Consider the following 24745-nt stretch of genomic DNA (forward strand, 5'->3'; position numbering starts at 1 on the left):
GCTCCCTACTCTTGCGCCTGGGAAGCTAGCAGATGATGGCCCGTGTACTTAGGGGGTTTCTGCTACTCACAGGGGGAGACCTATATGGAGTTTCTGGCTCCCGTCTTCTACCTGGTCCAGCCCTGGCTATTGCAGGCATTTAGGAACCAGGGATGGGAAGCTCTTTCTCCCTCATTCTCTCCCTGTCACTCTGCCTTTCAAATAAAGAAAGAAAAAAAATTTTTGAAAATGAGGTCACAACATGAGGCATCTCCAAAAAGTTCATGGAAAATGCATATTATGAAAAACTCACAAATGGATTTCAAAAAATTTCTGCACCAAAATAATCTTTTAATTCCATTCTCCTCATTCATTTTGAAGTACCCTCTTTTAAGCAATCTTTATTATTATATGGTCCATTTTTGTGTTCCTAGGCAAAATATCTAGGATCCGCAAAGCATGTTGAGGAATAATTTGTTAGGCACAACCATTGCTGGGCCCTGGGAAGATCCTGATTTGGGTGGACCACAGGACTCAGCCCATGTATCAGTTCCTTTGTGCTTCCTGTTGCGTCAAAGGGCCTGCTCCTCTAACTACTTTTGGCAGTTACTGCTAATAGCCAGCTACTTCCTGTAGCAAGAGCATACGTGACTGTAAACACGTTTTCTTGATTTGTGAAACAAAACTCATCATCTTAGCTTTTATTGTGTGCCAGAGCTAATTTAGTTCAACCTCTCATTTTACAGATAAGATAGGCCCATGGTCATATAGTTAATGTTTGTAGCAAAGATTCTCATTTTCAAAGGAGTTCATAATTTATGGCCACTGTTATGAGCTATGGGTGTGATCATAAATCATTCAGTCTAACATCTTCATTTCAGAGATAGATTGAGAAACAGACCCAGACAGGCAGGCAGAAGCCTACCCAAAGTCATCTGGGACTCCTAAACTCTTTTTTTTAAAGGTTTATTTATTTTATTTGAAAGGCGAAGTTACAGAGAGGCAGAGGCAGAGAGAAAGAGAGAGGTCTTCCATCCACTGGTTCACTCCTCAAATGGCTGCAATGACCAGAGCTGAGCCCATCTGAAGCCAGGAGCCAGGAGCCTCTTCCAGGTCTCCCACACAGGTCCAGGGGCCCAAGGACTTGGGCCATCTTCTACTGCTTTCCCAGGCCTTAGCAGAGAACTGGACCAGAAGTGGAGCAGCCGGGACTTGAACCGGCGCCCATATAGGATGCCAGCACGGCAGGCAGTGGCTTTAGCCACTATGCCACAGCATCGGCCCCTGGAACTCCTAAATTTTAATCCCTGTTTCTGTCTCCTACTACACAAACTATCCTTCCCTTGACTAACTCTCTGATACTAAGCCAAATCTTATTCCCTTCTAAATTCCTATTGCCTAGCACAATGTCTGGTATAATGCAGATGAATGCACAGATGAATCTTAAGACATTATAAAAAGTTCACTTTGTACTTGAAATATTTAAATCCTAAGTCTTCCAGATGATGTGAAAGTTGGCAGTAATGTGAAATAAGATGTTTTTTCTTTAGGAACTTGCCTCCTTAGGACAAATGAATACATTATTGGCTATATTATCCAGGCTTTAACGTCAGGTCAACTTGTCTTCCAATTCTGTCTCAGTCACTTACCAGTTGAGTGAGCTAGCACACAGAAGGCAATCATTTTTCATCCTAGTTTCTGCACTTGTCAAATGAAGATATTAATGTAACCTCATGGAACTGACATAGTGACTAAGTGAAATAACACATGCAACTTGGCATAAAGTAGTCATTCAGTAATATTGACTTTCTCTTTTTATTGAATTCTCTATCTAGTAAGTGTTGAAAATTAGCAGTGAAATATTTTCCTATTACTAACGGTAAACTAAAAATGCAGCCATTAGGAAAGATAGTTAAAAGCCAAGGAACTTTCAGGAAGAAATCATCCTGGGGACAGAAGTCAAAAATACCTAGTGCATCAAAATGTCAGTAAAAACTCTTCCTTATTAAAGTAAAAGCATGCCAAGACTTAGATCAGCATTTAGCAAATAAACTTTATTGCTTGAGCCAATCATTACTTTAAAAGAAAAAGGTTTTAATATTTTCCATGCTTTCTTCTAAAACTACTAATATCTTAGTAGCATAATATGCCATTTATTTGAGCATCATGTTGCACTTTTAAAAGAGCAGAGTTCATAATAATGACACATAGTAAATTATTCTGGAAAGCAAATGAGCTTAGATTATTCTGGCTCCATTCTCCCTGAGGAAGTGAACAAATCTGTGGCTACAGGAGTTTGTTTTCCATAGATCTCATTCAGATTTATCACCTCAAGGGTATTCAGTTAAATGTTTTCTGTCATATTACTTAGGGCTTTTATGCTAAAGATGAGAGGTTTCTTATTTAAGACACACAAGCAATTCCACTTACCTGGAGATGGATTTCCACACTCGTCCTGGATAATTCTAGATAGCTCCATAAATAACCTCACGAGATCAGCATTCCCATCCACACCCTGGGAAGAGTCTGCGTGATTAGCAAATGTGCTCTGACTAAAGACACACTTCTAGAGCTTAACACAAGGGAGAAAAGGGCTCTGTGTGACATTCAACTCATTTTGCTGGAAAGAAAATATGAGACTCAATCACCCTCTCTGGACAGTTATTGTGAATTCATTTACTTAGTTTCAAATGTAACCCACTAATATGATTGATTAACTTGTGATTGGAGGTCACGTATCCCGTGTACTGTGCCAGTCCTGCATAGCATGTATATACCACATATAACATGGCAGTAAGCATAGTGTACTTATTTTAAGTGTAATATTAGAAAGGACCAACTTTCCGTTTCCATGAATTACTGCAATTTATCAAATACCTAAGTCCCTTATGTGCAGCTCCCAAAGGTTGTACTAATATTAAACTAAACATATGCATATTTTATTAGTAAATGTATGCACAACAGAACAGCAGGAAAGCTGATGATAAGTGATTATGAAATAAGGTAAAATAGCTGTCTTTGCATTCTTTCATAATGTTTATTCTTTTAACTCCAATTTTTCCACCACTCACTACTTAAAATACTTTCCCCAAAATCAGACAAAAGGAAAACATTTGGGTGACATACAAAAAGACAATTAATATTTATTTTACTCAAGCTTTCCTGTAAGAAGTTAAACAAAATTGATACCTAGGTTGAAGGCATTTCCCAAAATGTTAACATTGTTTTATCTATCCCTTTAGTGCCCAGATGAAGAAAAAATTTAACTGAATGAAAGAGCAATTATCTTTACAGTGAGTTTACTTAGGTATATATATATATATATATATACACACACACTTAGGTATATATATATATACACTTAGGTATATTACTTAGATATATATATATATAAAAATCCATGTGGGTTAAACATCAAACAACTCACTGTCTACAGGTGATAGGAATCCCATGGCTATATGGAAGCCTCCAAGAGCTCCCAAGATCTGGGGACTCATCTTTCAGCAACTATAAAACAACCAGAGGTACTCCCACCCTGCCACTTCCCCCCTCAGCTATTTTACTGCTGAAAAGGAGAACATTAACAAATGAGAATCTTCCCACTCCCAAGCTACATGACTGTCAGCATCAGTAGTTTACTTGGGGATTTCAAAGGATTCTCCTCCTTGCCATCGAAATAGACTGACAGGAAAAATGGGTTTGGCTGAGGCATCGTAAGTGGTTTTGCTTCTTAGAATTACAAAATTAAGGAAGTTATCTTATTCCTACACAGGAAAATCAAACATTGTTTCAACTGAAGAGTACAACATCCAGTATGGCTGTCTCCCAGCATCAATTGGACTTCAAAAATAGAAGCACAGTAAGGAAATACCTTTTTATCTACCACTTCCATGAACCCCATTCTCCTCAAAGAAGCCAGGGCACAGTGCTCTTTCTACTGCCATGAAAGAAGGTTACTCCTTTTGCCCAAATCTGTGGAGAGCAGGGGTCCCTAATCTCCCCTCCCCTAAGAGCAGGGACAGCAGGTGGCATCATCCTAGTGATATAAATTGGTGTTTGGAGAACTTGTGATACAAAGTTCTTATCCTACTAGTAATCTGATTCTGTAGGTGTTGGGAGGGGGTCACCTCTAATTTCCCTTACATTTGGAGGAAGCAAGAGTAGTAGATCGAATATACAATATATGGATATGTTGTAGGGACTGGGGAGAATAGAACTCTAACATATAAAAAAAAGTGAGTATAAACTTTAGAGCCTTGGATGGCTATCAATATTACACAAAACCTACTTAATTAACCATTTTGTGGCAAGAAAAAGAATCCTACTGCAATCTTGTTAAGAAAGAGGAAGAGAAACAGATACACCTGTTCTTTTTTTCTCAAGCAAATAGCTACATTCTAAGTGAAGATAACATGAGGACAATGCATAAAGAACCATCCAACGCTGAAAAACCTCAAACAGCTGCAAACTCACATTGAAGTTATAAAATCATTGTTTCTCAGTCTACTCTTGAGATGCAAATCCACCACCTCCTCCCCAGTATTCAGAGCAGATTTTTATCCTAACTTCCAATGAAAGGCAAAAGGCTGCAAGGAAGGGAATGAAAGAGAATGCAAAAAGGACAGATTGGTGTGGGAGTTGAATGATTTGAAAAAAGACGGGTGGAGACAAAGTGGTCAGAAATAAGGAATCCTAACTACACTGCAAATCTTCTGGTGGGGTTGTGCCTCACCCCTGGGGCCTAGCACAAGCCAGCCCCATAGTAAATACTTACTTTGAGTAGAATAGGTGATGAAAAACAAAACATATCCTTAGAGCTTCATGGTTCAAAGGCTTAATAGCCAAGGAGTCATTCTGTCCACTGCCCTTACAAGCCTGCAATGGCTTTGAACAGTCACAGTAGGAGCCCAAACAATAGATACCAGATTTTTTCAATTTTGCTTTTCGGATGCTCTCTGTGACTTGAGGTTTGCATTAGTATTTGCACACAAAATCAGATTCCCCCACGAATAAAACTGTTGGTGTTGTTTGACCCAAAGAATACGAAGGAAGCAAAGATCCCATCCCAACTCTTGATATAAGATTAACTCTACTATGATCATAACATTTTGCTTTGTCCCTTAGTTTGAAGCCTTTGAAAAGAATGTCTGCTTTTGTATTTCAATGAGAATGACTCTACTCTCTTCTCCAAAGGGTCCACATTTTTAGTTTTTCGGTGTACGTCTCACATAAAGACCTTTGGCTCTTTATGAGCCGCCTGTATTTAAATGGTCCAGTAGTTTCAGTTTCTATTTAACAAGTTCCCAGATAACAATTGGAGAATGGGATGAATCTTCTTCACAAGGTCACATTGAAGGTAAAAATAAATTATCCACATCACTGAGAGGCTTTCTTCAGATTTTCTATCAGCACCACAGAGTCGGTTTCTTCTTTGATTTGCTTCTCATAGATGTCATACTTCTTCCAGTGCTGGAAGGAGGGAAAACACATGATGACTTTTCTACACAATGTTCTTTCCTGGAGTACCTACAGCCAATGCTTATTTTCAGGTTTGCACAAAACCATGAACGTATCTTTCTCTGTTTTTTTTTTTTTTTTCGTTTTTTTGTTTTTTAAGAGTTATTTATTTGAAAGGCAGAGAGATCTTCCATACACTGGCTCATTCCCCAAATACCCACAATAGCTAGTGCTAGACCAGGCCGAAACCAGGAGCCAGAAACTCCAACCAGATCTCCCACAGGAGCAGCAGGGCCATCATCTATTGCCTTCCAGGTGTATTAGCAGCAAGTTGAATCAGAAACATGGAGGAGGGCCAGCACTGTGGCATAGAAGGATAAGCCTCTGCCTGTGGCACCAGCATCTCAGGGGCTGGTTCCAGTCCTGGCTGCTCCTCTTCTGATCCAGCTCCCTGCTATGGCCTGGGATAGCAGAAGATGGCCCAAGTCCTTGGGCCCCTGCATCCATGTGGGAGACCCAGAAGAAGCTCCTGGCTTCGGATTGGCTCAGCTCTGGCCATTGTGGCCGTTTAGAGAATGAACCAGCAGATGGAAGACCTCTCTCTGTGTCTCTTCCATCTCTCCATAACTCGGCTTCTCAAATAAATAAATAAACCTTAAAAAAGAAAGAAATATGGAGGAGCCAAGCACTCTGATGTGGGAAGCAGGCATCACAAGCAGCTGTACCATGATGCTTGTCTCCTTCTTTTTATATTTTTTAATGTAAGAATATTCATCTATTTGAATAATTAATGAAATAAAACAACCAGGAATTAACATTAAAGAGGGAGAAAGCATGGGATTGTTACATGATGTCTGATGGCTACCTTAAAAGGTAAACAAATTTGGACTTTTCCAAAATTAGAAACAAATTCTTTAGAAGAAAAATTAAAGGGAGGCATCTTTCCTCACATCAACTGTTTCATTCAGACCATTATTATCTCTATTTTCTTACCACTCAAATTTGACCATTGCTCCAGAAACATAAGAGGCTCAAAAAGTCAACTATCATCAAGGTGAATGGTATTATATATAAGAGGTCCCCAAAGGTCTTAAGTGCAGTTCAAATTTCTGGAATACCCTGTATTAATAGTTTCATCTAAAATCATTTGCTAGAACAGGAAATTATGTATAAGGCAAGTTCATCTTGAACTCAATTCAAGCATGTCTTTTACGGTGGAAAACAATATCCCGATCCTTGCCTTCTTTACTTGTAAATAAAGAGGAAGGGGTGCAACCTGAGCTCAGTCCTCTCATCTGGGAAATAAAGTTGTTAGACGAAACCAGGGGTCAGCAAACCCTGGGTCCATGGATCAAACCAGTCTCGCTGTTTTTGTAAATAAAGTTTTATTGGAACTTCCTCATTTGTTGTTTCTGTATTATCTTATAGTTACCTTCAAGCTATAACCACAGAGTTCAGCTGAGACAGAGACTATCTTGCTTTGGATCAGTGCAGCTCTGGCCGTTGTGGCCAACTGGGGAGTGATGGAAGACCTCTCGCTCGCTCCCTCCCTCCCTCTCTTCCTCTCCTTCTCTCTCTGTGTAACTCTGACTTTCAAATAAATAAATAAATCTTAAAAAAGATGGTTTTTAATAACGTGAAATGCACAGACTTCTAATAAGAACAATCTGAAATAATCATATAACTTTGAAATAACAGCTTATTCAATAAATGGCACTAAGATAACTGGCTAAGCATTTGAAAAACAAAGTTGAACCCTATCTTGCAATCTACACTAATAAATCCCTGATGGATTAAGGACCTATATGTAAAAGGAATCAAGGAAGCACCAGAAAAATATATAGGTAGGTAGAGTTTTCTATATATGAAAAATAAACAAAGATTTTACTGCATAAAAAGCAAAAAAAACTTTTGTACATCATTAATCATCCAAAATACAATACAAAGGCAAACATGGATAACAAATCAAAGGATTAATATGTAATATAGAATACAGAGCTTCACAAACCATCAAGGAAAAGAACCACAGGGAAAAAAAGGACAAGGAAGAAAAACTTCAAAAAGCATTAATTCAACTTGAATTATATAAAACCTGACATGTAAAAGATTAAGATGCCCCTTTCTCACCTGGCAAGAAATGTTTTAAAATCAGATGATATAATGTTGGCAAAAGTGTGGCCAAACAACCATTGAGACCCACTATTGGTAGGTATATAAACTGGTAAAATCTGGTTGTAATCTACTCTATGTTCCTTTAGAAAAATTTAATTGTGTGTATTCTAATGTCCCATTTCCTTAACAAAAAAATACTGCACATATGGGTATTTCATTTTACAGCACATATTACATACCATACATTATTAAAATAGATTGACCTCATTTTATTTAACCTTTGCATATTTCATTGCATGAAACTATCATAACTTATTTAACAAGTATCCTTAATGGATACCAAACTTGTGCTTTTCTGGATAATGATTCACCAATATCAACCAGAGTTTAAAATGTATATATACCCTCCCTCTTGATCTAGCAATCTCACTTGTAACAATCTCAAGAAACTAATAAAATATATATGTTAATACTTGGATGTGAGATGATGCCTATGAAAATGAAATTTAAAGTTTATTTAGGTATGGGCATTTGGTCTAGCAGTTTAGATGCCTGTGTCCCATATCAGAGTACTTGGGTTTGATTCCCAGCTCTGGCTCCTGACTCCAGCTTCCTGCCAATAAAGACTCTGGGAGGCAGTAGTGATGGCTCAAGTAGTTGGGTTCCTGCCACCCACACAGAAGATCTGGATTGAGTTTCTTAGCTTCTGGCTCTGAACCTAGCCCAGCCCCAGCCATTACAGGCAGATGGGAGCTCACTCTCTCACTACCAAAATAAATAAAAATAAATAAGCTTGCAATTAAATACCAAATAATAGGGACACGGTTAAAAACATTTCAACATATCCATTCAATGGAATACTATTTAGGCATTTAAGAAGTGTATCATAGGGACTGGCACTGTGGTGCACTAGGCTAAGCCTCCGCCTATGGTGCCAGCATCCCATGTGGGCGCTGGTTCATGTCCTGGCTGCTCGTCTTCCGATCCAGCTCTCTGCTATGGCCTGGCAAAGCAGTAGAAGATGGCCCAAGTCCTTGGGCCCCTGCACCTGCGTGGGAGATCTGGAAGAAGCACCTGGCTTCAGACTGGCCCATCTCCAGCCATTATGGCCATTTTAGGGGTGAATCAGTGGATGGAAGACCTTTGTTTCTGTCTCTCCCTCTATCTGTCTGTAACTCTTAACTCTTAAATAAATAAAATCTTTGGCCTGAGTGCTTGGGGCCCTGCCACCTAAGTGGGAGACTACAGTAAAGTTCCTGGCTTCGGCCTGGCTCAGCTCCGGCCATTGTAGCCCTTGGGGAAGTGAACTTCGTGGATGGAAAATCCATCTCTCTGTCTCTGTCTACAATACCACTTTTCAAGTAAATAAGCAAATCTTTAACAAAATAAATAATTAAAAACTATTCTTCAGTGGAAGGCTGTGCAAAAACAAGTGGCAGACCGGATTTTATCCATACTATGTATTTGTAGAGAAATTCTTGGAGGAAATGGGTAGTAGTGGCAAAGTTTTTGAGTCTTTGCAAAGGCCACCTTAAAAACCACAAATAAGCTTGAAGATCTATTTGCATTTTGGAAGTAAGAGAAACAGAAGATCAAAAGTAGGTTTTTGAATCAAAAAGAAATGAAGGCAGATGAAAAAATTATTCAAAAGGATCTGACATTATATACAAAACGGTCAAAGAAAACAAGGGAATAAAATTACTGAAGTCTATAGGTAAGGAAATTTTCGCTGGAAAGATATTTGAAATCCTATAATAAAAAGGCAGGGGCTGGCACTGTGGCACAGTAGGTTAATACTCTGCCTGCAGCACCAGCATCCCATAAGGGCACCAGTTCGTGTCTCAGCTGCTCCTTTTCCAATCCAGCTCTCTGCTATGGCCTGGGAAAGTAACAGAAGATGGACCAAGTCCTTGGGCCCCTGCACCCGCATGGGAGACCTGGAAGAAGCTCCTGGCTTTGGACTGGCCTAGCTCTGGCAGTTGCAGCCATTTGGGGAGTGAGCCAACAGATGGAAGACCTTTCTCTCTGTCTCTCCTTCTCATTGTCTGTAATTCTACCTCTCTCTCTTTTTTTAAATATTTATTTATTTGAAAGTCAGAGTTACACAGAGAAAGAGGGAGAGACAGAGAGGCTTTCCTTCCTTTGGTTCAATCCCCAATTGGTCGCAACAGCCAGAGTTGCGTAGATCCGAAGCCAGGAGCCAGGAGTCTCCTCTGGGTCTCCCACACAGATGCATGGGCCCAAGGACTTGGGCCATTTTCCACTGTTTTCCCAGGCCATAGCAGAGAGCTGGATCAGAAGTGGAGAGGCCGGGACTAGAACCAGTGCCCACATGGGATGCCAGCACTGTAGGCCGCAGCCTTACCTGCTATGCCACAGCACTGGCCCCATACCTTTCAAATAAATAAAATCTTAGAGAGAGAGAGAGAGAGAGAGAGAGGGAAAGAGAGAGAGAAAAGAAAAAGCAAAAAAATTTTTTTTGAAAAAAAGGCATACCATATAGGGTGAGTATCTCTTACCCAAAATGCTTGAGATTAGAACTGTTTTATATTTTTAATATTTTCAGTCTTTGGAATATTTGCATATACATAATGAGATATCTTTAAGATGAAACCTAAGTCTAAAACTGAAATTCACTTACATTTTTTGTAATATCTTATTTGATATCCTGAAGGTAGTTTTATACAATATTGTAAATAATTTGTCCTTAAAGGTCCATGGTATGGAACTTGCCACCTATGGTTTATGTTATTAGCACTCAGAAAGTTTCAGATTTTGGGGATTTCAGATTCTCAGATTAGAGAAGCTAAATTTGTACTCAGAAAATCACCCCAGAATGGCCAATACCCCCAAGAGACATTCTGGTAAAATGATTGGACTTTGAAATAACAGATCTTTTGTCAACTAAGCAAAATACCAGGTGTTTCAATAAAGAAAGAAAATTGTAATTATCAACCAACTTTGACAACAACATGTTATACCTGAAGAAAATGGGTGACACATATAAGATACCCAAGGCAGGACATGTGAGCCATAGATTTTATATCATGCCAAAATGACCTTTAATTATAAATGCAGCATACTCTATCAACATGTAAATAAGTCAGGAAATGCTGGTCCTATGAATCCTTCCTGAGAAAACTTTCAGAGCTTCACACAATCAAAATGACTGGAGAGACATCAACATAAAGACCAGTAGTGAGCGTAAAATAAATAGCCTCACCTGGAAGTAGGACTGTATGAAGGCCTGGCAATGTAGATACCAGACAACTTTAAAGTTTTTGTTTAGTTTAATTTGAAAGGCAGAGTTACGTAGACTGGAGAGACATCTTCCATCTGGGAGAGAGCTCTTCCATCTGCTGGTCACTCTCCAAATGGTTATGATGATTAGGCTGGGACAGGCCAAAGCCAGGAGCCTAGAGCTCCACCTAGGTCTTCCACATAGGTAGCAGAGACCCAAGCACTTCCACTGCTTTCCCAGGCACATTAGTAGGGAGCTAGATGGGAAATGGAGCAGCCAGGATTTAAATTGGTGCTCATAAGGGATGCCAGCGCTATAGGAGGTGGCTTAACCCGCTACGCCACAGCACTGGCCCCTGATACTGGACAACTTTAAAAACAGGAAATGAATGGGAAGAAAAATTTTTCAATGATCATTAAAAATTATTTTATAATTTACCAAATTTTCAGAAATTCTTTTAGATCTGTTTCTTTTTCACATCTGTAAAATTCAAATAAACTCCAATATGATGATTTTATTAAAATGTCTCATATGATTAATATGATTAGTTCAAAGTGCAGACTGGAGAGTCAGGATGCCTGGGTTCGGATCCTGGGTCTGCTACTTGCTAGCTAAGCTTAGATTCTATCCCTGCTGCAAGCAGTATAACCTTGGGCAAGCTTCTCATGAGGCTCTGGTACCTCATTTTCTTCCTCAGTATAATGGAAATAATACATACCTCCCTCTGGAGGGGTCAGATTTATGAGGGAAGTGCTTAGAGAAGTATCTGGCCTACAGTAAAGGTTCTATAAGTAAGAACTATTATTGTTGTTGTAATTATTCCATTTTATCAACAAGCATATGTTTTTCAGATTTATTTATTTTTATTTATTTGAAAGGCAGAGTTAGAGAGAGAGGCAGAGACATAGAGAGAGAAGTCTTCCATCCACTGGTTCACTCCCCAAATGACTGCAATAGCCAGGGCTGGGCCATGCCAAAGGCAGGAGCCAAGAGCTTCTTCTGAGTCTCCCATGTAGGTGCAGGGGAACAAACACTTGGGCCATCTTCTACTGTTTTCCCAGGCCATAGCAGAGAGCTGGATTGGAAGTGGAGCAGCTGGGACACGAACTGGTGCCCATATGGGATGCCAGCATTGCAGGTGGCAGTTTAACTGCTACACCAGAGCACCAGCCCCAATAAGTATATTTCCATTTCTATTTGAATATGGACTGTCTTAGATGATATTAAGAAATAATTTTTAAAGCACGATGATGTTATTTGGCTATGTAGAAAAGTATTCTTAGTTTTTAATGATACATACTGAAATAAAAAATTATTCAGTAATATTTGGAAGTCAACTTCCATTTTAAAAGCTGCTTTCTTACCAGGAATGTAAAACTGGCACAGTACTGAAAATGCAATTGATTTCCAAGAAGTGGGAGAAGAATACTTTTTTTTATAGATGAAAGAAATGCAGATACAGAGAAGTAATTCCCTCTACAACTCTCCTCCCACCAGCCTGAATATGGCCAGCAGCCCAATTAGTCACAGCCAAAAGGCAAATAGCAAAGCAACAGGAAGAAATGGAGTTGGCCAAAATGTTACTACAGTGATGAACAAAACATCATCAAAACATCAGAAACCTTAAGTAAAGCTAACCTGAAGATTTATTTGTGACTACTACATAAGTAATTTTTTAAAAAAACATTATGATGGCATAGTACAGAAGAAGAGAGTATGTTTAAAAAGGCCATATATTATTTCCTTGGATTAGAGGTTGCTAACTTAGGAATGTACTGGTTCCAGTTCAATATATTACAGTTATTTCTCTGTATGATAGTCTTTGAGAAACTTCTCCATGGTCCCTAATGTCCCCATTTCTAAAGTGAGGATGTTAGACAGTATCTAGAATTTTGAAAATTTACAGTTAAGTAGAAATAATTAAACATGTAAACAGCATGCCCATTAGATGACCTCTAAGAGGGTCATGTTCATACTATAATGATTCTAAAAATAATAGGACAGTCTTTCTGCTGCACATGCAGTTTAATCTGTGGAGGTTGTTGCCTTGCAAAGACAGCAGTTTGTTTATCTGGTTAAAAGCAGACATGACAATTTGTTCTTACCCTTTCTCATATCTGGCATTTTTATTATACTTCTTGTTTTAAAGAACTGATTTTGTTTAATGGTCTGCAACCACCATGAACAAAAACACCTTATCCTTTCAGTGGTCCTTCTTGTCAGTATATCTGCCTCCCTAAATTACAGAATTATCTGACTCATCAGGACAGAAACAACATATTATCCTCTAGACAGCAAATTGAAAAAAGGCAATTTTCCCATCTCTGAGAAAGATAATTGATCTGATTTTGTTGTCAATGCTACCATCATTCACTCTATCACCCAGACTTGAAAACTTGAAATTATTTTTTACTCTCCCCACCTTTCATCACCCACACAGAGTCACCAAGTCATAATGAGTTTCCTTTAATAATGCCTCTTCCATCAATCTCCTCTGCTACCACCAAAGTTCAAGTCCCTATTATCTCCCAGACCTGGATCACTACAATGTTCTCTGTTTCCCTTAATGACTTGTACAGGGTTTCTTTTATTATAAAAGTAATACATGCTCATTATAGGCAATTTGGAAATTTCAGAAAGGTAGACAGAGAATAATTTCAGCTACCTACAATCTTGCTGCTTAGAGATGATCATTCATTCTGACCCAGTTCCTTCCACTCATAGTTTTATGTATAAAAATACATTAGTATTTTCATAAAAGTTAGTATAATATACATTTATTATGAGTTTCTTTGTCATGAGTATTATGACACTAAGGACTTTGAAAATCTAACTTATTTTTTGAACTCTCAATTATCAATGTGGGGCCGGCATTGTGGCTCACTTGGTTAACCCTCCGCCTGCGGTGCCAGCATCCCATATGGGCGCCGGGTTCTAGTCCTGGTTGCTCCTCTTCCAGTCCAGCTCTCTGCTGTGGCCCGGGAGGGCAGTGGAGGATGGCTCAAGTGCTTGGGCCCCTGCACCAGCGTGGGAGACCAGGAAGAATTGCCTGGCTCCTGGCTTCGGATTGGAGCAGTGCCGGCTGTAGTGGCCATTTGGGGAGTGAACCAACAGAAGGAAGACCTTTCTCTCTGTCTCTCTCTCTCACTGTCTATAACTCTACCTGTCAAATAAATAAAAAAAAATTATCAATGTGCCATTGGTTTCTAATATTTCACGTTGGAAACAAACACTGCACTGGCCATTCTTGTGCAGTTGTTGAATTATTTCCTTAAAATCAATTTATAGGGGCTGGTGCTCTGGCATAGCTGGCAAAGCTGCTTTGCCTGCGATGCCAGCATCCCACATGGGCACCGGTTCAAGTCCCGGCTGCTTCACTTCTTATCCAGCTTTCTGTTGTGGCCTGGAAAAGCAGTAGAAGATGGCCCAAATCCTCGGGCCCCTGCACCCACGTGGAAGATCCAGAAGAAGCTCCTGGCTCCTGGCTTTGGATCGGCGTAGCTCCGGCCGTTGCGGCCATTTGGGGAGTGAACCAGTGGATGGAAGACCTCTCTCTCTCTGCCACTCTATAAATCTGCCTATCAAATAAATAAATAAAACTTTAAAAAATCAATTTATAAGGTATAATAACAGAATTAAAGACTCTTGTTACATTTTACCAAGCTACCCACCAGAAAGGATATATATATGAGCACAGCATTTTCTAGGCTAATCAGCAGTATATGAAAAATGTCAGTTCTCCACTTCCTTTAAAACTGGATATTATCTCTTTTTAGCAATTTATTAGGATGGAAATTAATACCTCATCAATGCTTTGGTTGGCATGTCTTGTATATATTTGTGAGTCCAAATATATCTGCACAGGTATTGGGCATTTGTGATAAGGCATTGTAACTAGTTTCCATTCTGCTAAGAGGGATAGCAAACTCAAATACCTTTTGGGGTCTGGCATTTAGGTCAATGTGGAAAACCACAGTGCAAACTGCTAATAGTAGTGCCTGAGATGAATTGGAGATTGTATTCTCTGCCTAAGAGTCTAAATTGGAAGATTTTAAATACATCACCATTGCCAAACAAAATATGTACTACAAATTCAGGCCTAAGTTTTCAGTTTGCCTCCTTCTCTAATCCATTCCTTGCAGACTGCTGTCATAATATTCCTTTCCCATTTAAAACTACTCATGCGGTGCATTTAGACTAGCAGCTAAGACAAAGGTTAACACATCTGTATTCCATATCAGGGTGCCTAGAGTTCAATTCCCAGCTCTGGCTCCTGACTCCAGCTTCTTTGCTAACACAGAGCCCCCTGAGACAGCAGTGATGACTCAAGTAATTAGGTTCCAGCCAAGCACATGGTGGATCTGGAGTGAGATCCTGGCTCCTGGCTTGGGCCAACCCATCCCCGACTGTCGGGGTCATGTGGGAAGTGAACCAGCAGAGGGGAGCTCTCTTTCTCCCTCTTCACCTCTGTCTATGTCTCTCTTTTGGCCTTTATGTCTCTCTGCCTTTCAAACATTTTTTTCTTTTTAAAAAAAGCTCTTCATAATGTGGTCCCAAATCTTTTTCTCAGAACTATCCCACCCTCTATTTGCATTATACAGACCTCTTAGACAACAGTGGGGTCCTTGAGGACATCCTAGGGTGTGCATTAGCAGGAGGTTGGAATTGGAAGCACAGCCAAGACTTGAACTCAGGCACCCCGACACAGCATGTGGGCATCCCAAGCAAGATCTTAACTCCTGAGCTAAATGCCTACACCTAAACTCACACTTTTAATCCCATTTTACCATAAACTTTTAAAAGTACTCTTGTGTTTTTTACAAGTACTCCAGTTGATTGTAATTCAACTAAAGTTGAAGAAATGCCAGTTGCCCCAGTCAGCCTAGTTATAGTAGACAATCCTCTTATCAGGCACCTGACTTCTTGACCTACCTGCCTAGTAGTGCTCCATCCCCAGGATCAGCCAGGGCTATATACCATCTGTAAAGATGGCTTGGTAAAAAATTAATAGAAATGAATCCTATTCTGACAGTGTATCAGCCTCCATGTCTTCTTGCCCCAACCAAAAATTATCATTGTTGCTGTTGTGAATCACTCATTATTGTAAGAATTATTTTGGGATTAAAGATAAAGAGAAATCATCATCACTAATAACACTTATCATTAACACCTATTAAGTACTCACAAGGTATTAGCTATGTTATCCCTACCTCTGCTTTACAAATAGGAAAGCTAAGTCACAGAGAGAGAAAGAGACTAAGGAGTTACTCAAGGTCAAAAAGACAGTAAATGACACAACAGAGATTGCAATCCAGACAATGTGACTCCAGAGTCCAGGTTATTATCTACTATGCCAGACTATTTCCTTAAATTAACTGCCCTATGCTTATTAGTACTAATTTAGGATATATAAAATGATATTGATATTTTATTTAATATCTTTATTATTTCATTAGAGTGAATGTATTTACCGTAGAAAACTCAAATCCCTTTGTCCCCATAACATCTTAAGTTTTCTAGTTACAAATTCTAGCAGGAGAGTCTGCAGGAAATCAACAAGTGGAGTAGGTCTGCTCTACTTCCTTATCTTTGGAGGCTGGCTGTCCAAGCAACAACATAAACAAAATGCATTTCAATTACTTACCCTATCTTTACACTTCTCCATATCAGCTTTTAAACAATATCTAAGAGTCAGAAGGCCTTCTTATTGGGCTAGCGTCATAAAGAGGACTCCTCCCCCTGCATGTTTTGACAAACTATGTTCTCTGCTACAGAGAGAGAAAAGGAGCCTGGTGATCTGAGATGGGCAAAATATACTGAGGACTTCTTAGCAGGTATGTTTGGCCCGAGACACAACATTTTAAATCAGTTCTTTAATCTTTTTGATAAACCGTAGTTTCTTGATACACGTTATAACATGATCAACCTTGAAAACAGAATGCTAAGTGAAATAAGCTAAACACAAAAGGATTAATATTGTATGAGTCTCTCTATATATAGTACTTACAATAGGCAAATTCATAGAGACAGAAGGTAGAATGGAGAGGGGAACGGGCAGCTTTTGTCTAGGGTGAGAGAAAGTTCTGGAAATAGTGGTGAGGGTTGCTCAATATTGTAAACATACTTAATATCACTGAATTGTACACAAAAAATGGCTAAAATGGTAAATTTTATGTATATTTTACTATAATTTTTAAAAATCTCATAGCCTCCAAAGGACCAATACCATACCCCACGGAGTCACTGCTTACCAGAGTATCATCATTCTGGTCTCCAAACATTTCTTTAAAAATCTTGCCAGGATCAGGAATTGGAGGAAATATAATGATCTTGAGCCTTTAAAAACAGACATTTTTGATCAAAACTTCCAGTTCATAAAAGCATCCCATACAGCCACGTTAAAAAGAAGACATGTGCAAAAGACACGGTACACAAGTCATCTAAATTAACAACACAGTTGTAAAAAATTCCTAAAACAGGCTATGGGAAATCAGTATCTTAAGATCATCAAGTTTGAGTGGAGCAAACAGACCAATAATAAAAGCAAATTACTTATATCTTATCATTTAAATAATAATGATACTACATTTTAATAGACCAGAGTAGAGCTTGCTATATATAATTTTGGAAAAAAAATATTATTTATTTACTTGAACGGTAGAGAGAACGAGCGAGCTTGAATCTGCTGGTTCATTCCCCATTGACTGCAATGGCTGGGGCTGGGCTAATCCAAAGCCAGGAGCCAGAAGCTTCATCAGGGACTCCCACATGGGTGCAGGGGCCCAAGCACTTGGACCATCTTCTACTGCTTTTCCAGGTGCATTAGCAGGGAGTTGGATCGAAAGTGGAGCAACCAGGACTCTAACTGGCACCCATGGGATGCCAGTTGCTGCAGGCTGTGGCTTTAACTGCATCACAGAGCTGGTCCTAATTCTTCTTTCTTCTTAATTCTCTGCTCTCTACTTTTGAATGTTCTTTTGCTAAAGATTTATTTATAGGGGTTGGCGCTGTGGCGAGGTGGGTAAAACAGCCGCCTGCACTGCCAGCATCTCACATGGTTGCTGGTTTGAGTCCCGGCTGCTCCACTTCAGAGCCAGCTCTCTGCTATGGCCTGGGAAAGCAGTAGAAGATGGCTCAAGTCCTTGGGCCCCTGCAGCCATGTGGGAGACCGAGAAGAAGCTCCAGGCTCCTGGCTTCGGATTGGCAGAACTCTGGCTGATGTAGCCATTTGGGGAGTGAACTAGTGGATGGAAGATCTCTTTCTTTCTCTGCCTCTCTGTAACTCTGCCTTCCAAATAAATACATCTTTAAAATATTTTATTTATTTATTCATTCATTCATTTATTGGAAAGGTGGAAGTGGAGGCAGAGAGAGTTTTCCATCTGCAGGTTCACTCCGCAAATGGCTCTAACAGCCAGAGCTGTGCCAATCTGAAGCCAGGAGCCTGGATCTTCTTCTGGATCTCCCATGTCAGTGAGGGGCCCAAGGACTTGGGCCATCTTCCCCTGCTTTCCCAGGCCACAGCAGAGAGCTGGATCGGAAGTGGAGCAGATGGAACTTGAACCGGCGCCCATATGGGATGCCAGCACTGTAGGTGGTGGCTTTACTTGTTATGCCATAGCGCCGGCCCCTCTACTTTTGAATCTTAAAGCACTCTTTTGTGCTCATCTTCCAGGGTGTACCACTGGCATGACCCAGGGTTAGTCTTTCGTTTTTTTTTAAAGGACTTATTTATTGTAATTTCTTTTTTTTTAACTTCTATTTAATAAATATAAATTTCTAAAGTACAACTTTTGGATTATAGAGGCTTTTTCCCCCCATAACCACCCTCCCACCCTCAACTATCCTATCTCCCACTCCCTCTCCCATCCCATTCACATCAAGATTCATTTTCAATTCTCTTTATATACAGAAGATCAATTTAGTATATACTAAGTAAAGATTTCAACAGTTTGCATCCACACAGAAACACAAAGTGTAAAGTACTGTTTGAGTACTAGTTATACCGTTAATTCACACAGTACAACACATTAAGGACAGAGATCCTACATGGGGAGTAAGGGCACAGTGACTCCTGTTGTTGATTTAACAATTGACACTCTTATTTATGAAGTCAGTAGTCACCCAAGGCTCTTGTCATGAGCTTCCAAGGCTATGGAAGCCTCTTGAGTTTGCCAACTCCGATCTTATTTAGACAAGGTCATAGTCAAAGTGGAAGTTCTGTCCTTCCTTCAGAAAAAGGTAGGGTTCAGTCTATGTCCCCTTTTCTTCTCTCATTTTATGAGGACTGTCTTTTGGTCTTAAATCTTTAAGACTTTAAATCTATTTACAAGCCAAAAGACTCCCAGAATTGTATCTCCCACCCAGATTTCTCCCTTAAATTGCAGATTAATATATAAGGAGATATCCAAAAAGTTCACAAAAGTGCATATTATAGAAACATTATGCATTGATTTCAACAATTCTTGCACCAAAACAAACTTATCTTTTAATTCCACTTTGCCTTAGAACTTTGAAGAATCTTTGTATACGACTGCCTATGTAACAGCTCTACTTATTTATGTAACAGGCTTCTTAATAACATATTCATGAATTCTTCATCTTTCACTTAAGGCCTGCCCTCCTCACAATCTCCTCTGACTTGGTTATTGGCACCTGCATTCACTGAGCTGCTCAAGCCCAAATCTCAGAGGTATCCCTGAATCCTCAGTTTCCCCTTACATCCCCATAGACAAGTAACTATCACGTTGTATCAACCCTATTTTCCAAACACATCCCAAGTCTCAGCACTTCTTACTTTCTGCCTCTACTGCTAGCCCCCTCACCACTCCAACACACTGCAATGCATCCTGTCTAGTCTACATACTTCCATTCTTGCCCAAGTCAATTACTGCTCACAGCTACAGTGATCGTTTATAAGAACACATCACATCATTCACCTGTCCTGCTTAAAATTATCCAACGTTTTCTATCATGCTCAAGAAAAAAAATCTCCGTTCCTTGCCACGGCCTGCATGATTTGGTTTGCCAACTTCTCCAGCCTCATGTCCTGTCATGTTCCCTCTTGCAGCTTCTATTCCAGCCAGACACACTAAGTTCAACCTAGCACCAGGGCTTTTGCACTGGCTATTTCCTGTCCTGGAATGCTCTCTCTTCAAATACGTGAATGGCTCATTCTTATACTTTAGATGAGTCTTTCATCAAATGTTACCTTCTCAGAGAGGCCTCCTGGCCATCCTATGTAAAATGTGTCTCCTACAACTTCCAACCCCTGCCCCCCATTGCCAACCTTGCTTCTCACTATGTGAAATCATTTTGGTGTGAAAAACTTGAAATCTATGCACAGTTTTTCCATAATATACATTTTTCATGAGCTCTGTGAAGAACAAAATAATTTGTAAAACTTTTATTTGGTGGGATCGGTGCTGTGGTGTAGTAGGCTAACTCTCTGCCTGCAGTGCCAGCATCCCACGTGGGCTCCAGTTTGTGTCCCCACTGCTCATCTTCTGATGCAGCTCTCTGCTTATGGCTTGGTAAAGCAGTGGAAGATATTCTAAGTCCTTGGGCCCCTGCACCCACATGGGAGACCTGGAAGAAGCTCCTGGCTCCTGGCTTTGGATTGGCCCAGCTCCAGCCATTGCAGCAACTGGGGGGGGGGGTGAACCAGCAGATGGAAGACATTTGTGTCTCTCCCTCTGTCAGTCTGCAGCTCTACCTCTCAAAATACATAATAAAAAATAAAGTGTTGAAGATTTAAAAAAATTTTTATTTGGTGAATTTTTCTGTACCCAAGATCTTTTAATTCCATTTTCCCTTGAATTTTCTGAAGATATATGTCTATGTACACATACATATATACACATATATTTCTCTAGAATACAGTCTGTCCTGTACACCTCTCTATAACTTCAGCACTTAGAACACTGCCTGGCATATAAACAGGTATTGAAAAATGGATGTTGAAATAATGATAAAATACTCGTTCTGGACCTAGCTAAATAGCCTTATTCCCATCTTACGTATTTATTGCAAGAACAAGTAACAGTCCTTCTTGTGAGAATAAAATACAACATTCTTAGAGAATGAATACCATACAGAAGTAACAAACTGATGAAGTTTTCTTTCCTACAACTGTAAGTAGCAGCCTGCTTTGTGTTCATATATTGGACAAGTCATTTCATTAGTAGCACTCTGCAGTTCTAAAACTTCATTCTACCAGTTATCAACTAAGTGTTCAGAAATTGGGCATTTGAGAGAATGAAGTGAACACAGGGCCTATTTAACAACGTTAACCATGTGCAAAGGGAGCAGTACTTGAGCAGAGGCCTAGGAGGCAAATCTAATAGTTCCCCACCAGAGAGTGTGCACAGTAATACTTCTTTGACATATTATATCACCAAAAGTCATTTCTGGCCAAAAGGCCTCTACATATACCTGGCAAGCATAGAATACCAGTGCAGAGAGCAATAACCATAGCAACTGGGCTAGCAGACACTGTAAAACTTGCGTTGGCAGTTGCCTTACCGTTTTAGATAAAGCAGAAGGATTATGATTGCACCTGTGACGATGACAGGAATGATGAGTAACATGGTTATATAGAATGTAGAATTGGGCTCCTTTCCTGGAGAATGGAAAGCAAACAGAGAAATGAAACCCTTTTAGTAGTAAATCAAGCAGCAATTTTGTTAGCAAGATTACAAATATTTCTGTCCCCTACTCCAAGATATTTTTCAAAATGTTTCAATTACCTTCCTCTCTTAGTATTTTTGAAGTTAAAAAAAATTTTTTTTAAAGTTTTGCCCTGGTGCCTAAAAACACATCTGAATGAATAAACACTTTAAGGACTATCTAAATTCAGGATATCTTACCTAGTTTCAAACATTATTAACAAACACACCATATCTATTAAATGACAGCTCATTGAGAGTGACTATATTTCCTTACCATTACTAAGAACATCTAAAACAACCCTAACACAAGAACCACTGTTCTTTTTGTATATAAAGATTTATTTATTCATTTGAAAAGCAGAGTTAGAGAGAGGGATCTTCCATCCACTGGTTTACTTCCCAATTGGCTACAACAGCCAGGACTGGGCCAGGCTGAAGCCAGGAGCCAAGAGTTTCATCTGGGTCTGCCAAGTGTGTGGCAGGGGCCTGAGCACTTGGGCCATTCTCTGCTGCTTTCCCAGGCAACAACAGAGAGCTAGATTGGAAGAGGAGCAGCTAGGACTTGAACTGGTGCCCATATCAGGTGTCAGCCTTGCAGAGGCTTAACTCTATATGCCACAATGCCAGCCCCAAGACTACTATTCTTAAATGAGTGCCTACTACACGTTTGAATCCACAGTGGGTGCTTATATCTATGCTATAAAGATAGATAGTGTTAGCTACCTATATTCGATAAGGAAGAGGCCCATAGAGGTTTAGTAATTCGTCCAGAATAGTTTAGTAAATGATGGAATATGGAGGCAAGCCTCAAATATAGCAATGTCCAATCCGAAAGCCTGCCTTGCTATACCTAATGCACAGATTATCATTTGTCTATTTATACATTTATCTTTCCTGCTAGGGTATGACTATCTAGAAGGCATCATCAAGGCCTAGCACCATTGTTTTAGGTAGCCTCTAAGATGACCTCAAATGATTCCTGTCTCAGGATATTCACACTCTTATGTAATCTCTTCCCCTGAGCATGGGCTGGATTAACTCTCTTCTAAATAACAGAATTAGTGGCAGTGATCGAATTTCATTTCCAAGATCAAATTATAAAAGGCCATAGTTTCCATATTGGGTGTTCCCTCACACACCCTTTCTTGCTTGGATCACTGTAGAAGCCAGATTCAATGTCAGGAGGTAGCCTTTGAGCGAGGTCCAAATGGCTAGGGGGTCAACTTCTATATTAGTTTTTAAGGCCATTGTGATAAATTACCACACACTGGGTGGCTCAAGATAGCAGATCTTTATTCTCTCACAGGTTTGGAGGCTAGAAGTCCAAAGTTAAGGTCCCAGCATGGTCATGCTCCTTCTTCACATGGCCTCCCCTGTTTGTGTGTCTCTCTGTTTCCTCTCTTCTTCTTATGGGGATACTGGTCCTTAGATTTAAGGTCTATTCTAATCAAGTATGACTTCATCTTAACTTGATTACATCTGCAAAAAGTCCTACTTCCAAAGCAGGTCACAAGCATGGGTACCAGGGGTTGGAACTTGAAAATACTTTTTGGAAGACACAATTCAATTCACTACAGCCTCCATTTAGCAACCAGTGAGGAACTGAGGCTTTCCAACCACCACATGAATGAGCTTGCAAGTGGATAATCCAGTCCTAGTCAAGCCTTCAGATAAGACTGCAGTTCTAGTGGCAGCTAGAATGCAACCTCATGAGACCTCTAGCTAGGATGTGCATACATTTCTAACCCATACAAATTGTGAATTGATAAATATGTGTTGTTTTAAGTCACTAAATGTTGGGGTAATTTAATGGCTGGTGCTGTGGCGCAGCAGGTTAAATCCCCAGCCTGCAGTGCCGGCATCCCATATGGGCGCCAGTTCGAATCCCGGATGTCCTCTTCCAATCCAGCTCTCTGCTATGGCCTGGGAAAGCAGTAGAAGATGGCCCAAGTCCCTGGGCTCCTGTACCCACGTGGGAGACCCGGAAAAAGCTCCTTGCGCCTGGCTTTGGAGGAGCTCAGCTCTGGCCATTGTGGTCATTTGGGGAATGAACCAGTGGAATGGAAGACCTCTCTCTCTCTGGCTCTACCTCTCTCTGTAACTCTTTCACTTTCTATTTTTTTTAAATGTTGAGGTAATTTGTCACACAACAGAAAACTTATACAACCATGTCTGGACCATAGCTTGTTCAGTCTCTTAATTAACAGGTAATTGACTACTTTAGCAAACTGCCTCTATGACTTTGAGACAGCTGTTTAACAAGGTCTTAAGTTGTTTCAATACTGCCCAAGGGACCACAGAAGGAAAAGCCAATTCCCCCTTCTACCTAATAATACGTCAATTACTAGAATTCAGCAATCGTGACTCCTCAAGGTTATTTGATTAGATTTTCCTAGCCAAGTTTTGAGATTCCTCAACATCCTGATTACCCTTTTGAGGACATATTCTGGTCTGCCAAAGCATCTCCTACAACGTGGTACTTGAAACAGAATACTGAACACTTCTTATGGGGCCCAGACCACTGGGCCGCACCATCAGTAATTCCCTTGTCATGGGCACTGCACGATCACTGTTTGGGGAAGACCTCAAATGACTTTTAGGGATATTTAAGTTTCCAATGTTGAGTCACCTGGAGCTCACAGTCAAATAAAGACCTGTATCTCACCACACAACATTCACATCCATAAAGCACAGGTCTTTTAAATCCTGTGTTTGAGCCCAGTTTGGTCAGTCTCAATTAATAAACAATTTTTTTTCAAACCCTGATTCAGATTTAAATGATATAACAGGGGCTGGCATCGTGGTGTAGCAGGTTAAGCTGACATCTGTGATGTCAGCATCCCATATGGGTGCTGGTTCGAGTCCTGGTGCTCCACTTCCAATCCAGCTCCCTGCTATGGGCTGGGAAAGCAGCGGAGGATGACCCAAGTGTTTGGGTCCCTGTACCCATATGGGAGACCTGGAAGAAGCTCCTGGTTCTTGGCCCCCATTTGGCCCAGTCCCTGCTGTTGCAGCCATTTGGAGAGTGAATCAGTGGATGGAAGATCTCTCTCTCTCTCTCTCTCTCTCTCTCTCTCTGTGTGTGTGTGTGTGTGTGTTTCTCCACCTCTAACTCTGCCTTTCAAATAAATACATAAATAAATGTTTTAAAAATAAATGATATCCTAAATATTGCTCCATTCTTGATTCTGTCAACCAGCACATAAGAAAGTTCTCTAGCATTGTATAATCTGCATATTTGATTATGCCTGCCTTCTATATTGATGAAAATGAGAACAGAGGCAAG

General features: G+C 40.1%; 1 protein-coding gene across 1 annotated transcript in view; it reads right to left on the minus strand.

Annotated features, from left to right (window-relative positions):
* Nucleotides 1–2996: 2996 nt before the first annotated feature.
* Nucleotides 2997–24745, minus strand: part of IL13RA1 (interleukin 13 receptor subunit alpha 1) — a 73595-nt gene continuing 51846 nt past the window's right edge. Inside the window, exons 9-11 of the mRNA XM_008272919.4 lie at nucleotides 21314–21410; nucleotides 17041–17125; nucleotides 2997–5448 (exon numbers count right to left, since the gene is read on the minus strand). Of these exons, the coding sequence (XP_008271141.2) occupies nucleotides 5356–5448; nucleotides 17041–17125; nucleotides 21314–21410 (275 nt within the window). The 3' untranslated portion in view covers nucleotides 2997–5355. The remainder of the gene's footprint in view (nucleotides 5449–17040; nucleotides 17126–21313; nucleotides 21411–24745) is intronic.

The sequence above is a fragment of the Oryctolagus cuniculus genome, chromosome X (assembly GCF_964237555.1).
Source record: "Oryctolagus cuniculus chromosome X, mOryCun1.1, whole genome shotgun sequence".
NCBI classification, from domain to species: Eukaryota; Metazoa; Chordata; class Mammalia; order Lagomorpha; family Leporidae; genus Oryctolagus; species Oryctolagus cuniculus.